At 40.9% G+C, this 18,988-nt stretch overlaps 2 protein-coding genes across 3 annotated transcripts in view; one reads left to right on the top strand and one right to left on the bottom strand.

Moving 5' to 3' along the window:
• NSMAF (neutral sphingomyelinase activation associated factor) overlaps positions 1–4,406 on the top strand; it is a 37,329-nt gene extending 32,923 nt beyond the window's left edge. The window contains exons 27-31 of one of the 2 annotated variants that reach the window (XM_031612964.2): positions 327–410; positions 1,484–1,634; positions 2,077–2,179; positions 2,746–2,855; positions 3,673–4,406. In XM_031612964.2, coding sequence (XP_031468824.2) covers positions 327–410; positions 1,484–1,634; positions 2,077–2,179; positions 2,746–2,855; positions 3,673–3,767 — 543 coding nt within the window. In that variant the 3' untranslated portion in view covers positions 3,768–4,406. The remainder of the gene's footprint in view (positions 1–326; positions 411–1,483; positions 1,635–2,076; positions 2,180–2,745; positions 2,856–3,672) is intronic. The other variant, XR_004169707.2, reaches the window with a different exon arrangement.
• Positions 4,407–6,113: 1,707 nt separating this feature from the next.
• On the bottom strand, positions 6,114–18,644 carry SDCBP (syndecan binding protein). The gene is made up of 9 exons (XM_031612792.2): positions 18,505–18,644; positions 14,658–14,723; positions 13,011–13,089; positions 11,004–11,104; positions 10,580–10,738; positions 9,206–9,381; positions 7,901–8,072; positions 7,291–7,382; positions 6,114–6,832 (listed from the first exon to the last, which is right to left on the bottom strand). The coding sequence occupies exons 2-9, from the start codon at positions 14,706–14,708 to the stop codon at positions 6,778–6,780; spliced, it is 885 nt and encodes a 294-aa protein (XP_031468652.1). The 5' UTR covers positions 14,709–14,723; positions 18,505–18,644; the 3' UTR covers positions 6,114–6,777.
• Positions 18,645–18,988: the final 344 nt, after the last annotated feature.

Raw genomic sequence — 18,988 nt, 5'->3', positions numbered from 1 at the left:
GTGTTTCAAAGCTGAAGTGTTACTTTAATAAAAATAATTTGGAAGTTAGAGATAGAAAAGAATTTCCCAAAGCCTTCTTGTGGTAAGTACCCATTCAGTGCTGTGAAATACAGTGCTTTGGTAATCTATTTGGAATCAGCACAGTCATGTTTAAGGTGTTGCTCTGCTTAATGTAAACAGTGCAAGGTGCCAGTTGCTGTTGTGCCACACAGATGAGGCCTGCAGTTACATAAGCAGCACTTGTAATGTGAGCATTAAGCAGTGGAGAAACTCATCCAATTTTACTTTACTGCTTCTTTGAACAAACTTAACTGTCTGTGTTGTAGGTGTGGAAATGCGTACCTGGCGAGACACTGAGCAATAAAAGAAACTGCTTTGAATTGCTTGCAGAGTTAGAGCATGATGTTAGTGTAAGTATGCTGACAGAGATGCAGTACCTCAGAATTTAAGATTGTTTCACATGATCTCTACTCTTATTTTAACAAACAACTAAAGTATGAGGATTGTCTGGGGTGATGTCTTGTTTTGCTGTGTGTCTGTTCTCTTTTGGAGTTTAGGTGTTTCTGGGTCAGTGGGTTGCTTTGTTTCATTGGCTTTTGGTGGCATAACTTTGCCTGAGATGAGTGTGCTGCTCTCCAGCATCCCAGGCTTCCTTTGTTGAAAAGTCTGCTCTTAAGGAGGAAAGGGACAGTAGGAAGAGTTCTGCTTTGTGGTTTTTATTTTGTTTACTTGTTCATTTACTCTTATTTGCTTTCGTCAGCTTCTTTGCACAAAGTTCAAGGTTGGGGGAGGTGGACAGCAGAGAGGCAGTTGGTATTTTGTTAGTTTTCTTTCTTGCTTTTGCTTTTTGAAAACTCAAGAATGAGGATTTTTTTTTCAGTATTTTTATTGTTATTGCTTCCTCTTAATGAAACTCTTCCAAAGGCAAGCAAATAAAAAGAATTGAGTTATTGCTGTTTTTTGTTTTTTTTTTTTTACCATACTCCAAAACACACTGCTTGAATTTCACAGTATATGTATAATCACATTCAGTGTGGTTAATCACATGTAAATGTGCACCTTTTCTTACAGCATCTAATGTCAGTATTGTAACAATTAAGAATGGCGTCCAAGAGTATTTTTTAAAAGAAATTTCTAGCCATTGGTTCTTTCTGATAAAGGAGGATATTAACCTCAAGCATAAAGTTTTACATTTAGGTTGAGAATACGGGTACTAAAAGTAGTCTGAAATGTCACTTTGTGTTTCCTATTCTACAAAGAAGTACTTTAAAATATCTTTTTCTTCAGATATTTTAAAGGGAGCTGCCCTGTACATGTTCTTGGTAATAACTGCACTTAAGGATGTTGCAGAATTAAATTCAAAAGCTGTTGTCAATAAAATGGCATCTTAATGGATGACAGACTTCTCTGTGTATATTTAAAACTTGTTTTGAGACAGCTTACATGGAAGAACAGGAAAATCATGGGATGTTTAACTTCCTAGGTAAATACAATCGACCTTACTGCTTCAAACACTATACTAGCATCTGGAACCAAAGAGGGTACCATTAGTGTTTGGGATGTTACCACAGCAACAGTGTTACACCAGTTGCCTTGTCATTCTGGTACTGTGTTCGATGCTGCTTTTAGTCACGGTATGTTGGATTTCAGTTTTAACATACAAGTCTGGGAGTTACCTGATTACATGTAATATGCTCTGTTATTGAAATTTCTAGTCTAAGGGGAACGGTGAGATCTACCAGAAGGTATCCTTGCCTGTGGCAGGGGAGTTGAACTAGATGATCTTTAAAGATCCCTTCCAGTTCAGTCATTCTGATTCTATGACATGCTTCTCTGCTATAAAGAAGTTTTTAATTGATGCAAGGCCATACTAACCTGGTAGACCAGTAGTCTGGATTGTAGACCAGTGTTTATCATTGAATGCTTGCAGGCAATGTAAAGTACATTTTCTCTAAATAAGTAGATCAGGCCTATCACAGCCAACATGCCATACTGCAGACTGTGATAATAACTGGGACTGCATATCTAAACATGCTCCTTTTGTTTGTTGTTGTGATGGTTTGCTCTCTCGTGTAGACAGCAGACATCTACTCAGTGCGGGAGAAGACTGTTGTTTTAAAGTAATAGATGTACAGACTGGAATGCTTATATCTTCTGTGACTGCTGATGAGCCACAAAGGTAATCCTGAGAACATATACATGGATTATGAAGCTGCATGGCCAGCTTAGTTAAACATGTAGAAGCTCAATAGTTGGCCATAGCAAAAAGAAAAGTGTGATAACAGTGAAGGTACTGAATTTAACAAAATACTTAATTTGCACTTAAGTGCAAAGGCTTTCCAATCAAGCTTTTCAAACAGGGATAAAAGAAACAACTATTCAAGGAAGTACTTCTGTTTTTCAACACAGTCTTTAACTTGTATTAAAAAAAAAAGCTGCTTAGCTGTAGCACCAACCAGCTCTTCCAGAACTGACGTTTCTAGGAAGTGGCCAGTTCTCTTGCATCATCTGTCAATAACCTTTGTTTTCCAAAGCTCCTTTTTTGTGTAAGCTAAGAAGAGAGCAGTCAGTTAATACTTCTATTTCTTTCACCAACTAAAATGTATACAATGCTGTGTCATGTAAACAGGTGAAGATTGAAGTAGGAAACTCACATTAGCCTTTCCAATTTGTTCTATCTTAGTCTGGAATTGCTCAGCTTGTATACAAAAGTTTTAACTGTACTAATGAACAGTTACTTTGCAGGTGCTTCAGATGGGATGGAAATACCGTCTTGTCAGGAAGTCAGTCTGGTGAATTGCTGACTTGGGACCTCCTTAGTGGAAAAGTCACTGAAAGAATCAAAGGACATGCAGGTATGCCTGAACTATTCTTGTTCTCAAATTGCCTGGAAGTTTCCTATTTTCTGTCTGTGTTAGTGTTGACAAATTCTGAGAATCATTTGTTCCACTCAGTTACTCTTGATATTACACGTACCTTTTTCTTCTGTCCCAGGTAACACCTGAACCTCTTAGGAAGCATAAACAGCAGTATTCTTCCAGTGTTACAAGACTGAACAGAGGCAGATGCATTAAAATTTTCTAACTAATAAAGTTACTTGTTAGCCAGACTGTGATAAAGTTACTTTGGGTGTTTGTAGACATCTTATGCGTACCTGCTTTGTCTTCAGTATGCTAGCAACCAAGCTGCAAGAAGGGAGGAATAACTTAGTTTTACTTGGCTGCTTTCATGAATAGTTATTTCAAACTCCTAATTTAACTTAAGCTCTGGAATTTGAGCTATACAGAGATCAGTCTGTAGCCAGGAGAATCTTTAAAGTGAGATGCTAAGCATACATTTTAAGATGCTACATACTTATAATATGAAAAACCCGAAGGGCAAAGTGAAAAACTTTCTAGGCAAGCTTGTCCCCCTTTCCCAGTGAATCCTTTTGCTACTGTGATCTATATTCTACATGTCAACTTACAGTTCACCTCTTCTTCCCAAAGTGGTGGAGGCAGTGTACCAAGAGGTCACTAGTTTAACAGGGGATATAAGGTGACTCTTCTTACAGTACTGGATATACTATCAATGTAATGCAAGATTCTGACTGATGATCCTAAACTGAGTTGAATACATTCCCTTCTCTTCTACTTGTGTCTATTGATGATTTTTTTATTTCTTTTCCTCCAGGTGCTGTAACCTCCATGTGGATGAATGAACAGTGCAACAGTGTTATTACTGGAGGGGAAGACAAACAAATTATATTCTGGAAACTGCAATACTAAGTGCCTTTCCCTCCAGCTGTTTAAATGAACTCTTTCATTTTAAACCAAACCTTTTAAATGAACTTAACTGTGTGCAATGATGGCTGCTGAAGTTCAACCAGAAGAGAAGCTTTGCTCAACCACAACTTTCTGGTGACTTCTCTGAGAGCTCTTAACTTCCATAATGTATGCATTGAGTTTTCATAAACTACCAAAAATGCTTTGTCTAATACTATGAGATGAGATTAAAGACCTATTTTTCTGTAACTAAAGAGCTCCTAACTGGTAGTTACTGTTGTAGTGTGTTGTCTGAACCATTTCTAAAGATGCAGCAGTTGCATTCTTTAAAAGATTTAAGATAAAAGATTTGCAATGTGACAATGTATGTACATCTCTTATAAGATTTGCTTAACCTTGCCTTAGAATGTTTGGTTGTTGCTTGCTCTTTTTTCATTTTATTTATTTCCTCCATTCAGCTACATGTAGCCAAAAGGAAGAGAAACCCAAATTCTACAAAGCATCGAGCAAGGTCAAAACTGACTCGTGGAGAATGTTAAAGGCTTTGCTTCAGTTGTGGCTATCTTTGCTTGTTTACCTCCACTCCACTCTCTCTTCCCTGGCTCACTGGGTTTTCTGCACCCAGCTCTTGCAGGAGTTTAAAACTTGTTTTGTAACTTGTTTCATAAGTTTAGTATGCTCTTCTACGCCATTCCTGCTAATCTGCAGTTGGACAGCTTTGAGTTGCACTCTGGCATGCCTGAAGAAGCACAAGAGAACTTCTTGAGTACTTATAACTCCCCCACTTTTCACATACCCTTCTCATTCAATTTTTGGGCACAGGCCCACTCCTTTCTCACTGAAGGGCCCTCTACACAGCATATTAAGGGTTTTTCTGCTCACCTCCAGGTCTGTTGTTTAATTTGTTCTCATCTGTCTAAAGAGACATAAAGGAACAGATGTATCCACTTATACACTGTCTTAGGTTCCAGGACTTTCTTAGGAACCTCAAGATCACTGCTAAAAGCCACAGGCCCTACCCCCATAAGGCTGAGTCATAACACACTGTGTGAAATCATTAATCAGTGCCACTAAGAGCTCACCCCAGTCATGGTCATTACTAACTGAACAATTAAATTAAAGTGGCTCCCAGAATGAATTTCACTGCCACTGCAGCCTGAAGTAGTGTATTAGTTTTCTCAGCTAACATTAGTGTTACAAATTCATTTGAGGAATAAAAGCAACATGGATTCTTCTCTAGAAGTGGGTGAATACACAGTACTCATACATTAACATGCCCAGGAAGAAAAGCAGGTCTGTGGCTCACAGACATAACTGAAGTTGCCAACTTTATCCCAAGCATCACCTCTGCAAATGGGGAAATCCACAGCTACCTATGTGTGCTAACAGAGTGACCCTATAGCCTGTAGCTATTGTTTGCTTTCTTTAAAAGCACGTTCTGCATTCCCATATTGAAATATTTCTTCAGTTAGATGAACAAGCAAACAAATAAGGTACCTAAAGAACTAATGTTTACACAATTAGTGCCTGCAACAGAGCATTAAAAGGGAAACAAATTGCTAAACTTGGCATTTAACTTCAGAACACTTAAAAACTCAGCTGAAGCCATGCCTATGACCTAAACTCACAGTTCACCACCCATCAGCTGTTGCCCCCACCAAGTTTGTCACCTGCCACAGAGCAGGATGGATTGGAAAAGAAGGGGAAAAGATAGATTAATGTTAAGTTACGTGAAGACAATCACCACTACTTACCAGCAGACCAAAGCCCAGGTAGTCTCCAAGCAGCAGTTCAGGAAGTATTTCCTCCCTCGCCCAGTTTTATTGCTAAGCTTGATGTTAGACTGTGCAGAATACTTTTGTTCAATTCAGGTCAGCAATCCCACTCTCATCCCTTCAAGTCTCTTTCCCCCCCCCCCCACCTACTGCACAAACAGTAAAAAACAAAAGGCTTCAGTGCACTGCAGGCATTGCTTAGCAAACACACACAGGATATCAGCACTCAACACAAATCTAAACCCCAGTGTACCTGGGAGCACTTCAAAGAAAGTTAACTCCATCCCTGCCAGCCCCAGTATACTTAGTGAGCTGCACACAACTGAGCACAACTGCAGCTACACAATTAGTACTCCTGATAAACAGGAATTTCTATTCTACATGTTAAACAAAAGGTAGAAAATAAGCATGTATTGTCTAAACATGCAAGATCTATACTTCTAATGTATTTCAACTTTGATGGCAGTGAAGTTTTTAAACATCTTCCTAACTAAGCTTATTTCCTAGCTTGTCTTTGCTTCCAGCTTTATTGAATGAAGCCCATCTTAGCTGATCTCATTAAGCACACACCACCTAAAGTTTCAGTTGTTTATTGTCATTATTTCTGAATCCTTAAGAACTTGGTTAAGGCGAGAGATAAGCATATTAGTTACAATTTGTATAACAAGTAATAAAAAGATTTGATTATCTGTACACTACTTTTCATTATACTTAGCGAGTGATGCCTTCAGCTATATTCAGCCTAGCTGGCATTCTTGTGTAAACATATTTACTAGAACAAAAAATAAGCTACTACTAGCCATACTTCTACTTTGCTATCTCAAATCTACTCTTGCAAACAGAAAGCAGTAAAAATACTTTTTTTTTTTCTTAAATGTACAAAGCACAGCATTGCCCTAGTTAACAACACTTAACTTTGCATGTTACATCTGGTTCCTTCAGTTGCATGGCTTATCATAGTAGTAAACTAAGGAAGAGACCTATGAAAAGAAGTCCTAACATAATTGGAATTTCACACTTGTCAAGCATATAAGGCTACAAGTTTTACAGTTTGCGAATAAACGAGATATGTTGAACTGTAACATTCCCAGCCATGACAGATGCAAGTGCTTGACACAGCATAACTTCTCCTGGCCTCCAGAAAGGCTCATGTGCAGAAGAAAGAAATCACTGAGTATAATAGGCCAAGTTGAGCGGAATTCTCGTTATACATGTACACACACATGCATGAGGGAAGTTTAGACTTCAGGAACAGAGTGATCCATGAGGCTTTTCATGATGCTTGTTGCCATCCTAAAGAAAAGGAGAAGGTGCTCAGTTGTGCAAGACAGATATGAAAGTCAACTGATTGTTGCATCTTTTTTGTTGCTACCTCTTTAATTAAAAATACTGGCCTCTCACACCACTAGAAACAGTATTTTAGTTATAAGGTAACAAAGACTTGTACTTCAAAGCACTTAGTGGAACTGGGCTAAGAAGAGGGTTTTGGGCTAAGAAGAGGGTTTTGGAAGTAAAGAAAAAGCAAAGGAGCACCACTGCCATAGGAACAGCTTGAAAACAAAACCAAAACACCCCAGTCTGATGCAAGTCATCAGATGATGCATGTTTTCAGACTTCCTCATCTTAACCAGTCTTTCTGTCAAGCTTGTTCTCATGGCAAGCCCAAGTTATATTTTATTTAGCCTGCGAATGCTAGTAGTTGTCAACTTGAGCATAATTAACACTGGCTGCTTTGTTTGGTTGCTACCTACCTCTTTATTATATACTCATAAATACTTGAAGGCATGATGGTAATTGTCACTACATTTCCAGCCGTTGCCAAGATGTCTGCAATCTGAGGGTCCTGTTATTGAACAAGAAATCATATCAGCAACATCACTCAAGATGACTAATAAAGCAGAGTTCAGGAGCTCCTTCTAGACATGTTCAGAGATGCATGGCTCCTTACTTCAGGATTTTAACCTCCAGGGCTAATCACTAACCCATAGTGCCAATCAAAAAGCATCTGTGGAGTTACTCTTTACAGGAATTGCCTGGAGAAGGGATACAGGCATCCTACTACAACTTGACACAGGTTGACAAAGGAAATATTCCTTACGTTTTGCCAGTAAAGTTAAAGATTAACAACAGAGGGCTAAGTGTAATAGGTAGATGGAGAGAGGAAGAGGAGTTTTCTCATTAACAGATAGTAAATAGCAAAGATGCCTTAAAACAGGTGTTTCCCATCATGTTACAGATCAAGTTACCTCCATTATTGGAGGTTTTATAAACATTCAAAAATATATCATTTTCCCTCTGCAAAATACACTTACTGCATAGCAGAATGTGTCCCCTAGATCAACTGTGCAGTATTTATCTTACCTTCAATCCAATTACATTCTGGCCATTAATTTCACAGATGTTGTGCTCAGTAAGAAGTCCATTTCTTGCAGCAGAGCTGTCTTTCACTATTGAGGTTATTTTTCCGTTCTTGAATATGAAACCAACATGGCCTGTGCTGTCCTTATGCATAGTAATAATACGCTCAAAAGGCCTGTAGGAAATAAAGGAATTGTAAAATGCAAAAACACATTTTCAGTTTGCTAAACCACAGTAAGAACAACATGTAATTTCAGTTCCTGCAACTCACCAGAAGTTCATATAACTGAAGTATGGCTCCTTAGAATACAATGAAAAGCAATAGGGTTTAGCTTCATTTTGTGAATAGTTGCTATTTTAATCTCTTTTTTCCCCAGCAAAGTCACATTTCACATGCAAGCCTCTTTCTAAACCTGGTATGTTTTCCCTTTTCTATAGATATTCCCCCCTCTAAATTAAAAATGAACCACACACACTAAAACAACCAACCACACAAACAGCCATTCAAGCATACAAGCATTACCAGGTAGCTGACATACTGTAGACCACTTTAATCCAGGAGTAGGGTAGGAAGTCAGGCACAGAAGCATAATGCAGCAGAGAAATATACTATCACTGTATTTTAGTTTAACACAATAGAAGTCTTATGCTGCCACTGAGGTCAATCTTCATTCTTAAAAATGTAACACTGAGAAAGCTTCTGAAGGCCTACTTAGTCTCACTGCGTATGATACATCTTCTCAACCTATGTACTTCATGCTGAATCTTTCCCATTATGACTACGTATCCAATTCCAATTTTAAAACCCGTATTGCTTTACCAAACATACTTGTAATAAACAAGTCACAAATTCATAGGTAAATAATGAAGTTCAGAAGGAAACTATGATGCTAAATAAAAACGCAAATGAAAGTTTTAAACACATGAATACAATGAGTATTTCAACACTACCTACTATTGCTTCTTCAACTGGTATAAGCACAAGTCAAGCTGCGTCAAAGCAGCAGAGAAATTGTGAATTCAGAATTTAAACTTGTGCTAGCGCTCATCAGTTTACCTTAAAGACATCAGGTCTCATCACACCAAGATGAGGGGTGCAATGGAAGTTTGCAAGTTAGTTGCTATTACTATCTGTACTATTTGCCATAAGAGGGAACATTTCTAGAGATCTATATGAAGAAAGCCTGCAACCTGTTTGTCTGTGTACTATGCCTGCAATGCTTTTCAAGTGAAGGGAAACCCAAACCTCACAGAATTAGAATTAGAAATGGTTGTCACCCATCTTGGAGTATTTGCAGTTAGCATTACCTGTCCCGAATGATCATTGTAATCCTCTCCCCAGAAGCCTGTTTCAGAACTTTGTGTGCTTTATCAGAACTCCATCCTGCACAGTTTTCACCATTGATCTGCAGAACTTGGTCTCCAAACCGCAGGCCAGCTAGAGACGCTGGAGAGTTTGCTTGTACTAACTGGACAAATATTCCCTGCAAAAGAAAGGGGCAGGGTGGAAGCAAAAAAAAAAAAAAGTCTGAGCAACTCCTTATACAGACTATTACTAAATTTGCTTATCTTCCTGCATATTTGACTAGGAATTCCTGTGCGAGACAGTCTATGTGTAGCTTGAGAGATGGATCAGCAGTGCTAGGAGCTCCACATAGTTTTCCCTCTTACTCAGCCTCATTAGTTTTCAACTTTCTACCAATTATGAATTGCTAGACTGTTACAAAAGGTAAAAACAAACAACAAAAGCAGCATTAGAACAACAAACCTAATACCACTAATTCCTAGTCAAAGTACCCCACCCCAAAACTCAGATAGAGCAGGTCAGTACAGAAGGTAGTGCCTCTTGGTGCGACAGGACAGGCAGTAGAAAGAAGTCATAGTACTCTCTAGGAAACCTCCAGCATTTCTGGGTTCAGAGAAACGCAGAATCAATTTAACCCTATTTGAAGCCCTGAATACAATGTTTTTTTTGTACATTCAAATTACTCAATCTGGACAAAAGAAAAAAGCGAAGTCAACAAAATAGTACTGCTTTCCACATTGAGAATTGAGCAATACCAAAGGAGGGGAACTTCAGAGCAGACTTAGGAATCCCCTGTATCTTCTGGTAGTATACTCATGTTAAGGAAAACTAGAAGAGACCTACTCTGAAATTATTCCTTGCATACAAGTAAAATGACACTCTTGCTATCCTAAATTCCCTCACAGATAGCATAGTAAAGAACTCTATTAACATCTCTAAAAATCTATTAGAAGAATCTATATTTAAGCCACATGCATTACTCCACCTACTGCTGAACTTACATACCTCCCACAGTTTCTACAAAGGTAAGTCTTGAACTGCTAAGTACCCACCTCTACTCTCCAAAGTGAAAAAGAAAATTACAGATATTCTTCAGGTGTCGTAAAACATGAAAACATATTGCTGCTATGAATTTAGACCCTGGTCTATGCTCTAGTTTGAGCTAATGGAGGACTTTCAAATTCTGATTGCAGATAACTGAGCATTATGCACGAGACTACTTTCTGTCCAAAAATACACACACACACACATATATGTGTGTATATATATATATATATATATATAAAATATGTGTGTATATGTACAGACACACACTAGTTTAACTACCAATTTAATCCAGTAGGATTTCTCATGGAAAAGCAAGCTGCTATACTTACATTGTCAACAGACTTAAGGCGAAGTCCAATTTTTCCATCTTGATCTTTACACAAAATTGTTTCACGGATGCCTTGCTTAATTTCTGCTCTGCGAATTCCAATATCATTTCCAGTCACTGGAGCTACCATATAATTAGCAGGAGGTCGCGTTACCAGTTGCTGATTAAAACAAAATAGCCAGACAACTCAGTTTATGTCCAGTGATTAAAAATAATTAAATCACAACACCAGCTCTTTTCTTCCTCCCTTCAAAATGGAAATAGCTTAGTTTATAAGTGGAGGAAAAAGTGACTTTTTAAGAAAAAATAGTATTTATCAGTTAACTGTAGTACTTAACACAAATAATAGTCTACTACCTAGAATCCCAGATAAACATTTAGTCTTTATACTTGTGGTTTCTGAAACATCATTGACTGGTACCTACACCTTGTGGCTGAGCAACTGGCAAGTTTCTCTGCACCTCCTCTTCATTGAGACTCAGACCCATGTACTGAGAAAGTTCTGGATATAGTCTGGGGTACAAGCCTATGTGAAGAGAAACATGAAATTAATGTAAGGTCACTTAAACAGAACAGCATACTATTCATATGCACGTTAACTGATATCTTGTGATATCCTAACGTATTTTATTTGAGAATGGAAGACAGAAGTGAACAGCACAAGAGATACTCATGAAACCAACAGGCATTTGTCTCGAGAAGTTCTCCCCAGAAAAGTCACACACAGAGTAAAATTGAATATTATGTTCTTCATGAGCAAGTTGCTGCCATTCTCTCACAGTTCCAAGTGGAAGCCTTTTTAGTCACGCTGCTCATACCAACAGAGAAAGAACTACAGCCCTTGACACATCCAGCAGGACAATCCTCTTCTGAGAGGAGCAGGTGGCAGGGAATGGGGAAAAAAGAAAGTTGCACAGATTTGTCAGATTTTGAGTCAAACTACTCCAGAAGAAAGCTTGATGTCGCTCATGTTTCACAGATGATTAAATGGTGCCATTTGACAAGCAGCAATTAGAAGAATTCTTACAAATCTACCTGGCCTTCAGACAAGAGTGGTGATAGAAAAGGCTTCTAGGAGGGCAAAATGCTACAAGGGGCAACTATGAAAGCAAGCAGGCTCATTGATACACATCCATTAGGTTTCTAGTGTTCATTTATATGTAAAACTACTTTAAGAATCCACATTTGACCAGAAACTGACAGCTACCTTTCCTGTGAAAGAACTCAAAGGCCATTACAAGATATTCTTATCTAACCAAGATACTTCTGACAACTGAAAGTATTTAGGAACAAGTTCACAATCTGTTTCACATAAGAAAAAACAATTATTTCAAAATTGGTTTATTGATACCAGTCAGCAACTCTTCAATGACTTTTTTCTGTGGCTGCCTTCTGCTTGCATTTCAAGCCCTTAGGAATGAAAGCTGTACGTGATTTTGGCAACACCTTATTTTTGTCTTTTGTTCTTCATCAAAAGATAACACTGCAGAATGCATCTTGCTGGCTGTATTACATTCCAACTCAAAGTAAGAGAGTACTCCAAACAGCACAAAACATCCAGCATCTCTCAATAAGGATAACATACATTCTGCCTCCAACAGGACTGAGGAAATCCCTTTGGGCTTGGCATGTCCTAGAAATTGTCAATATGCCCCAATAGAATGGTGATCTAATAAGCAATTAAACATTTCTCAGCCATAGACAACATCTGAGGAATTTGCAGACAAGCTGATGTCAAAATAAGTCATTTGATCAGCAATATGAAAGGCACTAAAGTTGCAAGAGAACACAAACTCCAGGCAGCAGAAAGAATGCTACTAAAAAGGGACCAACAAAGCAAACTTGCATTTGATCTGATGATGCTAGGTCAAGTAAGATCTTCAGTTCCTTCTGGTCTGATTCACTTTCTCAGATCTAAGGTTGGTCTCTGATGAGCTAAACAAATTCCAGCCTTTAAAATCACTGAGGTCCAAGAGCACAGCTGGAGACAAAGGTACATCCACCAAGCCTTAGTACCCGCACTATCAGCATCCTTGACTCCAGCACGGCAGCTGGTCACGCTAGTTACAGATTTTCAGGCATATCTGTGCATCTTTGTGGGTGCACATCAGCATGGGAATAAAAAGGAGAAATGAGACAGACAGCTTTAGGTCCACTGCATTTTCCAACATACATTTTTACCCCAAAAGCTGTGAAAAGCATGATAACATTAAAGTTCCATTTTCCTGGGCACTTCTCTATTAACAGCTCTGTGCTTGCTCATTTCCAAGCAAGCCGATATGCTCCAGAGGGAAGATGCTCAGATTCATGCTGCAGTCTGAAGTTTACAAACACACATAGTAAGTGCGTATATGCAAGTGGATGAGGTGAGAGTTAAGGAGAGCTCAAAGGGTACCAACAACATTAGCATACTATGCAAAGCATGACCTTACCTCCATCGTGAGGAATAGGAGCAGAAGCTTCAGACAAAATTGCTGGATTAGCTGGATTTGAAGAGAAGGCAGTCTGAGCCTACAAGGAAGGAAACTCAAGTTAACATGAATCTTTCTCGTATAAGAGATGTTCCTTACACAGCCAGTGGACCAAGTATTTTCTTTTTTATATGCTAATTGTCATTCAACTTCAAGCACTGAAGGCAATCATGTTCTTTGAAGTATTTAACACAATATGCAGCAGTGTTATCATACTACTTCAACAAGAACTCGAACCTTCCTGAGAGACAGAGCTACTCTAATAACACAGGAAGGCTTCACCATCAGCCTCAGTTCCAGTTTTGTCATTAGGCAAGTTAAAAAGCCTGTGATCTTGAAAAAATGCATAAGCTTGGCTGCCAAAGCTTAAAACTTAAAGTTTAAAGCACATCCAGTACTGTATGAAAGTACAGTAGTTTTTTTTTTTTTTCCCCAGTAGATACCAGCAGTTCTACCTTTTCACCATTTGGAATTATTATTCATGCCACAACCATTTGCAGCTTGCAAGTGAAGCTCCATACAATTCAGAGCTACTACTTCCATACCTTCTGAAAGACAAGTACTTACCAAAATTATTTCTCTTACAAGAGTTCCCAAATGCACAACTTTACATGAATGTGCTAAGTTTAGTTTCCATATTGCTTATTGGCTTACAAATAGAAGAGACTGTTTCAAAGTAAGCCAATTCCCTTTCTTCTCACAGTATCTGAGCTGCTTCTCTTTTAGCCTTGAGCATCCACAATGTTTTTGACTCTTTACCTGACAGAGACCTACTATTACACAGAACAGAAACAGCCACCTTAACATTGCTACTGGTCTTAAAAGTTAAAGGTGTGGTTAAGTTTCAAAATAGTGAAATACAATGCCAAACAGGACACATAAATCACCAAATTCAACATGAAGACTGAATTACTGATTTTTTTTTTTAAAGGAAATAAGGCTTTAAAAATAGAAGATTTCATAGTCCTATTCTCTCCAGGAAGTAACATTTAAGAAGTTTCAGAGCAAAAGTGACTCATTATTTACCAATATCAAAAGACTTAGAAGAAAAGTCTCCAACTCAAACACTGTACAGTAAGAACAGGTTTTTGTTTTGTTTTTCAAAATACCCCCCTCCCCTCCCACTCCCAAACAGTTTTCATTTTAAGCATACTGATTTGCAGAGGACATGGTGAATCTTTCGGTACTCAGTACAGAGATACTCTACTTCCATTACCTCCGTGGTCACAAAAGTTAAGTAGTAGAGAGTTTTTAGTTATAGCACAAACACTGGCAGCTGGTTTTCAGAAGGCTGAAGGAGCACATAATCAGCTCCAGGCAGGATTGGGTTTCGTTTTTAAACCAAAGTTCGCTGTCAAATGACTGTACCTTCACCTCAGAATAATGCAGGGCACATGGAGTAGAACAAAGAAATACCAACACTGCTCCCATAGTTCCAAAAGGTCCTTCACCCCACAGAGAAACACAGGTGAGACTGAGACACTTTACCTTTTCTTTTCCTTTTCAGAGACTGTAAAATATGAAATCTAGTAGTCCTCTCCTCCCTGCCTTAAATATCAACAGGACCATTACTGTTACCAAAACCACCTTTATGAAAGCCTGCCATACCTGAATAACTTTGTCCACCTTCAGATCTTCCAGGGAAGGATAGAGAGACATGTTGATGCAGCTTCACTGAGTTGGAGAAAGACAAAGAAAGGGTTAGCCACTGGGTATTTGCCTAGCATTATAGCATAAAACTGAAATGAAAGAGAAAGCAGACAAAGCACTAAATAAGCAAGTTGTGACCTGTAAATCTTAGCTCTACAGATACAAAGCACTGAAGACAAATTTCATTAAGACTAACCATTTAATCTATTATCACTAATAGCCTGTGTATAATAGGCTTTGCTTACTCTACTTAGTGTTGTTAAAGTTTAGGTGCAGCTAAGAGAAAGCCTGCACAGAGAACAGCTTCACAGGAAGTACTGCAACAATGATGAGGATTAAGTTGGAAACCTAATTATGTTCCACCTTCCAAGTAGGACAGTAATTCACATACAACCGAGGAAAACTTTCAGAAGTTTTCACACTATCCAAAGGCTTTCATCTTTTCTAACACTCCTATCTAGAGAACTGGCTTCCTGTGTCCATTTGTACCATATTAAATGTAAGAAAGAGAAGCAACAGACCACAAACCAGCCAGACCTAGACAGTGGTGGGTTTTGAAATCCACAGCCTGCCTCCCTCATGTGATGAGGAGAGAGCCCTGTGACAACGTAACAGGAAGCAATGAAATAAAAACACTTCACGTGATCCTGGAAGGCACGCAGTTCTGCTAGATCTGAGCCACAGAAGCTTTAGAGAAATTCCACTTTTGAGAGATCCTTTGCTCAATTCTCACAAACAGAACTTCACAAAAGAATAGTTAAGACATTTCACCCCAGAATAAGTGAACATTTTAACTGAGCAAAAGAAAGGACAGAAACAGAAAATAAGAACACAATGAAGTTTTAAAAGTTAAGACGTGGCACAAAAAACATTAATGCAGTTAACAGAGGCACTATGAAAAGCTTTTGGTTGGAAGATTAATTCTCTCATCCAAAGATAAATTAGAGGTCCTAAATTGTGCAAGACTGAAAGTGACCACTACATAAATCCTTGAGCTGCTGCTTCTTTACATGCAGATACTAAGTTGATTAAAATTAAAAAAGCTAATGCTCAATATCATGCTGCAGTAACACAATAGATGTCTCTTCACATAACATTAATGTCATCAACAGCTTTTCTACTTGTTCAGCAGAGCGCCCAGCAGCTCAAGTATCATGTCACACCACAATTAACACTTCCAAAGGGAGCCCAAAGTGTGACAAAGATCTAAACTACCCCAACAGAACTGGCCACGCGTTCATTGTTATTTGCAACTGATATTTTTTGTCAGGTCATTGCAAGCAAACAAAATATAACTGAGACCCAGAAACGTTAAAAATTAAACAGACACATTTAACACCAGTTTAAGATTCCATTTTAAAGGCAGCACTGACCTGAATGCCATCAATGCAAATGCTTTTCCTCAATCAAAATGGATAACAGCAAATGCAAGCCAAAGCCTGGCAGAACGCCTGCTCAGGTAAGCAGTCCCTAGCCACCTCGTTCTGCTGCTAAAAGCATAGAATGACTTAGATTGGAAAGGATATTAAAGATCATCCAGTTCTATCCCCATGTGGTGGGCAGGGCTGCCCCTCACCAGGCAAGGTTGTTCAGGGCCCTATCCCACCTGACCTTGAGTGTCTCCAGGGATGGGGCACCACAGCTTCTCAGCTTCTCCAGGCAGCTGTACCAGCACCTCACCACTCTCTGAGAGAAAAAATTCTTTCCTAACAACTAACTGAAATATCCCTCTGTCATTTTAGAGTTATATCCCCAGTAAAGCTACACAGAGCATCACATCCACAGCAGCACAAATGGCACCCAGGCAGAGCTCATTGTAGCATCTGCAGGGTCTTTGGTTCTGGTGACCATTTCATGGCATCATGCTTCCAGCTGGGCCAGCCCCACAGTCCAATCTCCCCCTGCATGGTGATCACCAGTAACACTCAAAGGAGCAGCAGTGCTAAATGTATTGGTACCCCAGTCACCAAAGAAACCCCTCCAGCAGCTTAACCTGCTGCTTCATCACCATCAAGGCCACCTCCCTCCCCAGCTGGAAGCTTGCAAACCCAAGGGTGTGTCACAGCTCCCAAAGAGTTGCCCTGCCAGCTTCCTCCTCAAAATCTCACTGGATGCTATTTTTGGTTTTCCAATAAATAACTGGAATAACGGTCACCACTGACTGCATTCTCATCTCCTTACATACCAGCTTCACTGCTCTTACATAAAAAGGAGCGTTTTCAATTTCCACACAGACAGTTCTAACACTTAAATATGCACCTAACGTCTCATTAGGCAACGCAAGATGCCCCAAAGTACCGTATTCAGTTCAAAACACAACCATTTAGCAGCTACCATCATCATCAGAGACCGCCAGGAAACTGAGGAAGAATCCATCCGTGACTCACAGCAATAACAAGTCCGAACACAAAGTCTGGACAGCCGCTGGAACAGCTTCAGACGGGAGCTGGGGAGCAGTTACCACACAACGGAGCTGCTCACCTCCTGTCCTCCCTCAGGAACCTACGCTGGCAGCAGAACCATTTTCCAGTTGTTTACAGGTTCCTACATCACACGAAGAATGCATACAGTAACCTGAGGCTTTCATGAAAAGCACGAAGCAAAAAGGAAAGAAAACCCTGTTTCCAAGTATCCTCAGGCCAGAAGGACATTCAGCAGGCTGCCTAGATAAGCAGATCCTATTGACCAAGGGCAGTGCCCAACCAACAGGCAGGCAGCACTCGTGACATCCTCAGGCTCTGTGCAGGGAGTCCCGTAAGTAGGTGCAGTCTGGTGACATGCAGGCTTGGCTGAAGAAAGATGGTCAGCCCAACACATTTGTTGGGTTGAAAACCACACAGCTGAACACAGCCTGAGAACTAGCTGATGTCTGATCTGTGGCTATCACTGTGTCTGAAATTGGCAGCAGACAGTACTAGGGGCTGGAGTGGGCTGAGTAAAGGTGATTTGTGCCTGCAGCTCATGCGGAGATTACAGCAAGCCACAAAACCAGCACTACAGTAGCAACTCTGGCTTTCAGAACAGCTCAAAAGCTGTGAGGTTAAGTTCCCTCTCCAAACTTAGGAGTGACTTCCCGAAGGTCAGGTTGAGACAGCAGAAAGGCAGCAGCTGTTTCGCAAGCTGTGACCTCCACTAATCACTCGGTGTTTTCCTGCTGATACCGCCTAATTGGCCTCCAAGCGTTGCCCTCCTTGCAGAGGAAAACTCGGGAAGGTGCCGCCTCCATTTCAGACCTGAGGAAGGGCTCGCTCACCCACAAAGGCACAACACATCCGTTCCACCTCCGGATCCAAACAGAAGGCGGTACGAACGCCCAGCCCCCTGGCAGAGGCACAAGGGTGCTGACTGGGAAGCAAGCAAGGGACCCGCGGTCTGAACGGGAAAGAGCAGCACCCCAAAATCCCGAACCCAAGGCAGAGAACGGATGCCAAAGCACACAGCGTTCGTTTCTCCGCTCGGTCACGGCGGCCGAAGGAGCCCTCGGGAGGGGCTCCCAGCGGCGGGCACGCCGCAGCCCCACGAAATGGCTGCTGCTCGGGGCGCCGCGGGAGCGGAGGACACACACCGTTTCCACCAGCGAAACGGCGAAACCATTCCTCTGCCAACAAGGCCGGCCGGCCCCGCAGCTTCTCCTCCCGCCCGTCCCACCGCGGTCTCTCCGCACTCCCCCCGCCCCGCCGTGCCCAGCACCGCGCTCCCAGCTCCCCACCCCCTCCTCACACACCGCCGGGGAAGGGGCGCCGCTCGGTCCCGCAAAGGAGAGCGGGAAGCCGCCCAAAGGAAAAGAGACCATCTCATCTCGTACCTCCGGCTCGGCCGTCGAGGAAAGGGTCAGCGCACAGAAGAACGGCGGCGGCTCGCTCAACTCCCGGCGGCGCCGCTATGAGGGGAGCGGGGGCGGCGGCGGAGCTGGCCAGGCTCTGCGCATGCTCCGAGGGCGGGGGAGCTGCCGGCCGGGGAGGCGGAACCGCCGGGGCTGAGGGGGCTGAGAGCTCTGAGAGTTTTAGGTCGTGGCGTTGGAAGGCGGAGGCAACGGGATGCGGAGTGAGGGGAGCGTATGGCTGCGGTTGGCCTGACTCCTTGAGGAGGAGATCCAGCCCGCAAAGGCACGCACGCCTCGCTCCTGAAACATTTTCCTTTTTTTTCATATTTCTTTTCCTTTAATAAAGTTCATTTTGCTGCATTGTATCAGTTAACGGTTGTTTTTTCTTGTTGTTGTTGCTTTTCAATTTTTTTTATTTTTTAATTTCGGTTTCTGTTTTCCTTCGTCGTGTGTTCATTGCAGAGCC

The sequence above is a fragment of the Phasianus colchicus genome, chromosome 3 (genome assembly GCF_987193195.1).
Source record: "Phasianus colchicus chromosome 3, bPhaCol1.hap1.1, whole genome shotgun sequence".
Classification (NCBI taxonomy): domain Eukaryota; kingdom Metazoa; phylum Chordata; class Aves; order Galliformes; family Phasianidae; genus Phasianus; species Phasianus colchicus.
Note: the sequence above shows the minus strand (reverse complement) of the source record. Positions and strands in the feature narration are given on the sequence as shown.

Coding starts and splice junctions, on each gene's coding strand:
- SDCBP (XM_031612792.2), bottom strand. CDS start 14,708: ATGTCTCTCTATCCTTCCCTGGAAGATCTGAAGGTGGACAAAGTTATT. Junction 9,382..10,579: donor GCCTTAAGTCTGTTGACAAT/GTAAGTATAGCA, acceptor TTTCTTTTGCAG/GGAATATTTGTCCAGTTAGT. Junction 6,833..7,290: donor TATGAGTATATAATAAAGAG/GTAGGTAGCAAC, acceptor CCTTTTCTTTAG/GATGGCAACAAGCATCATGA.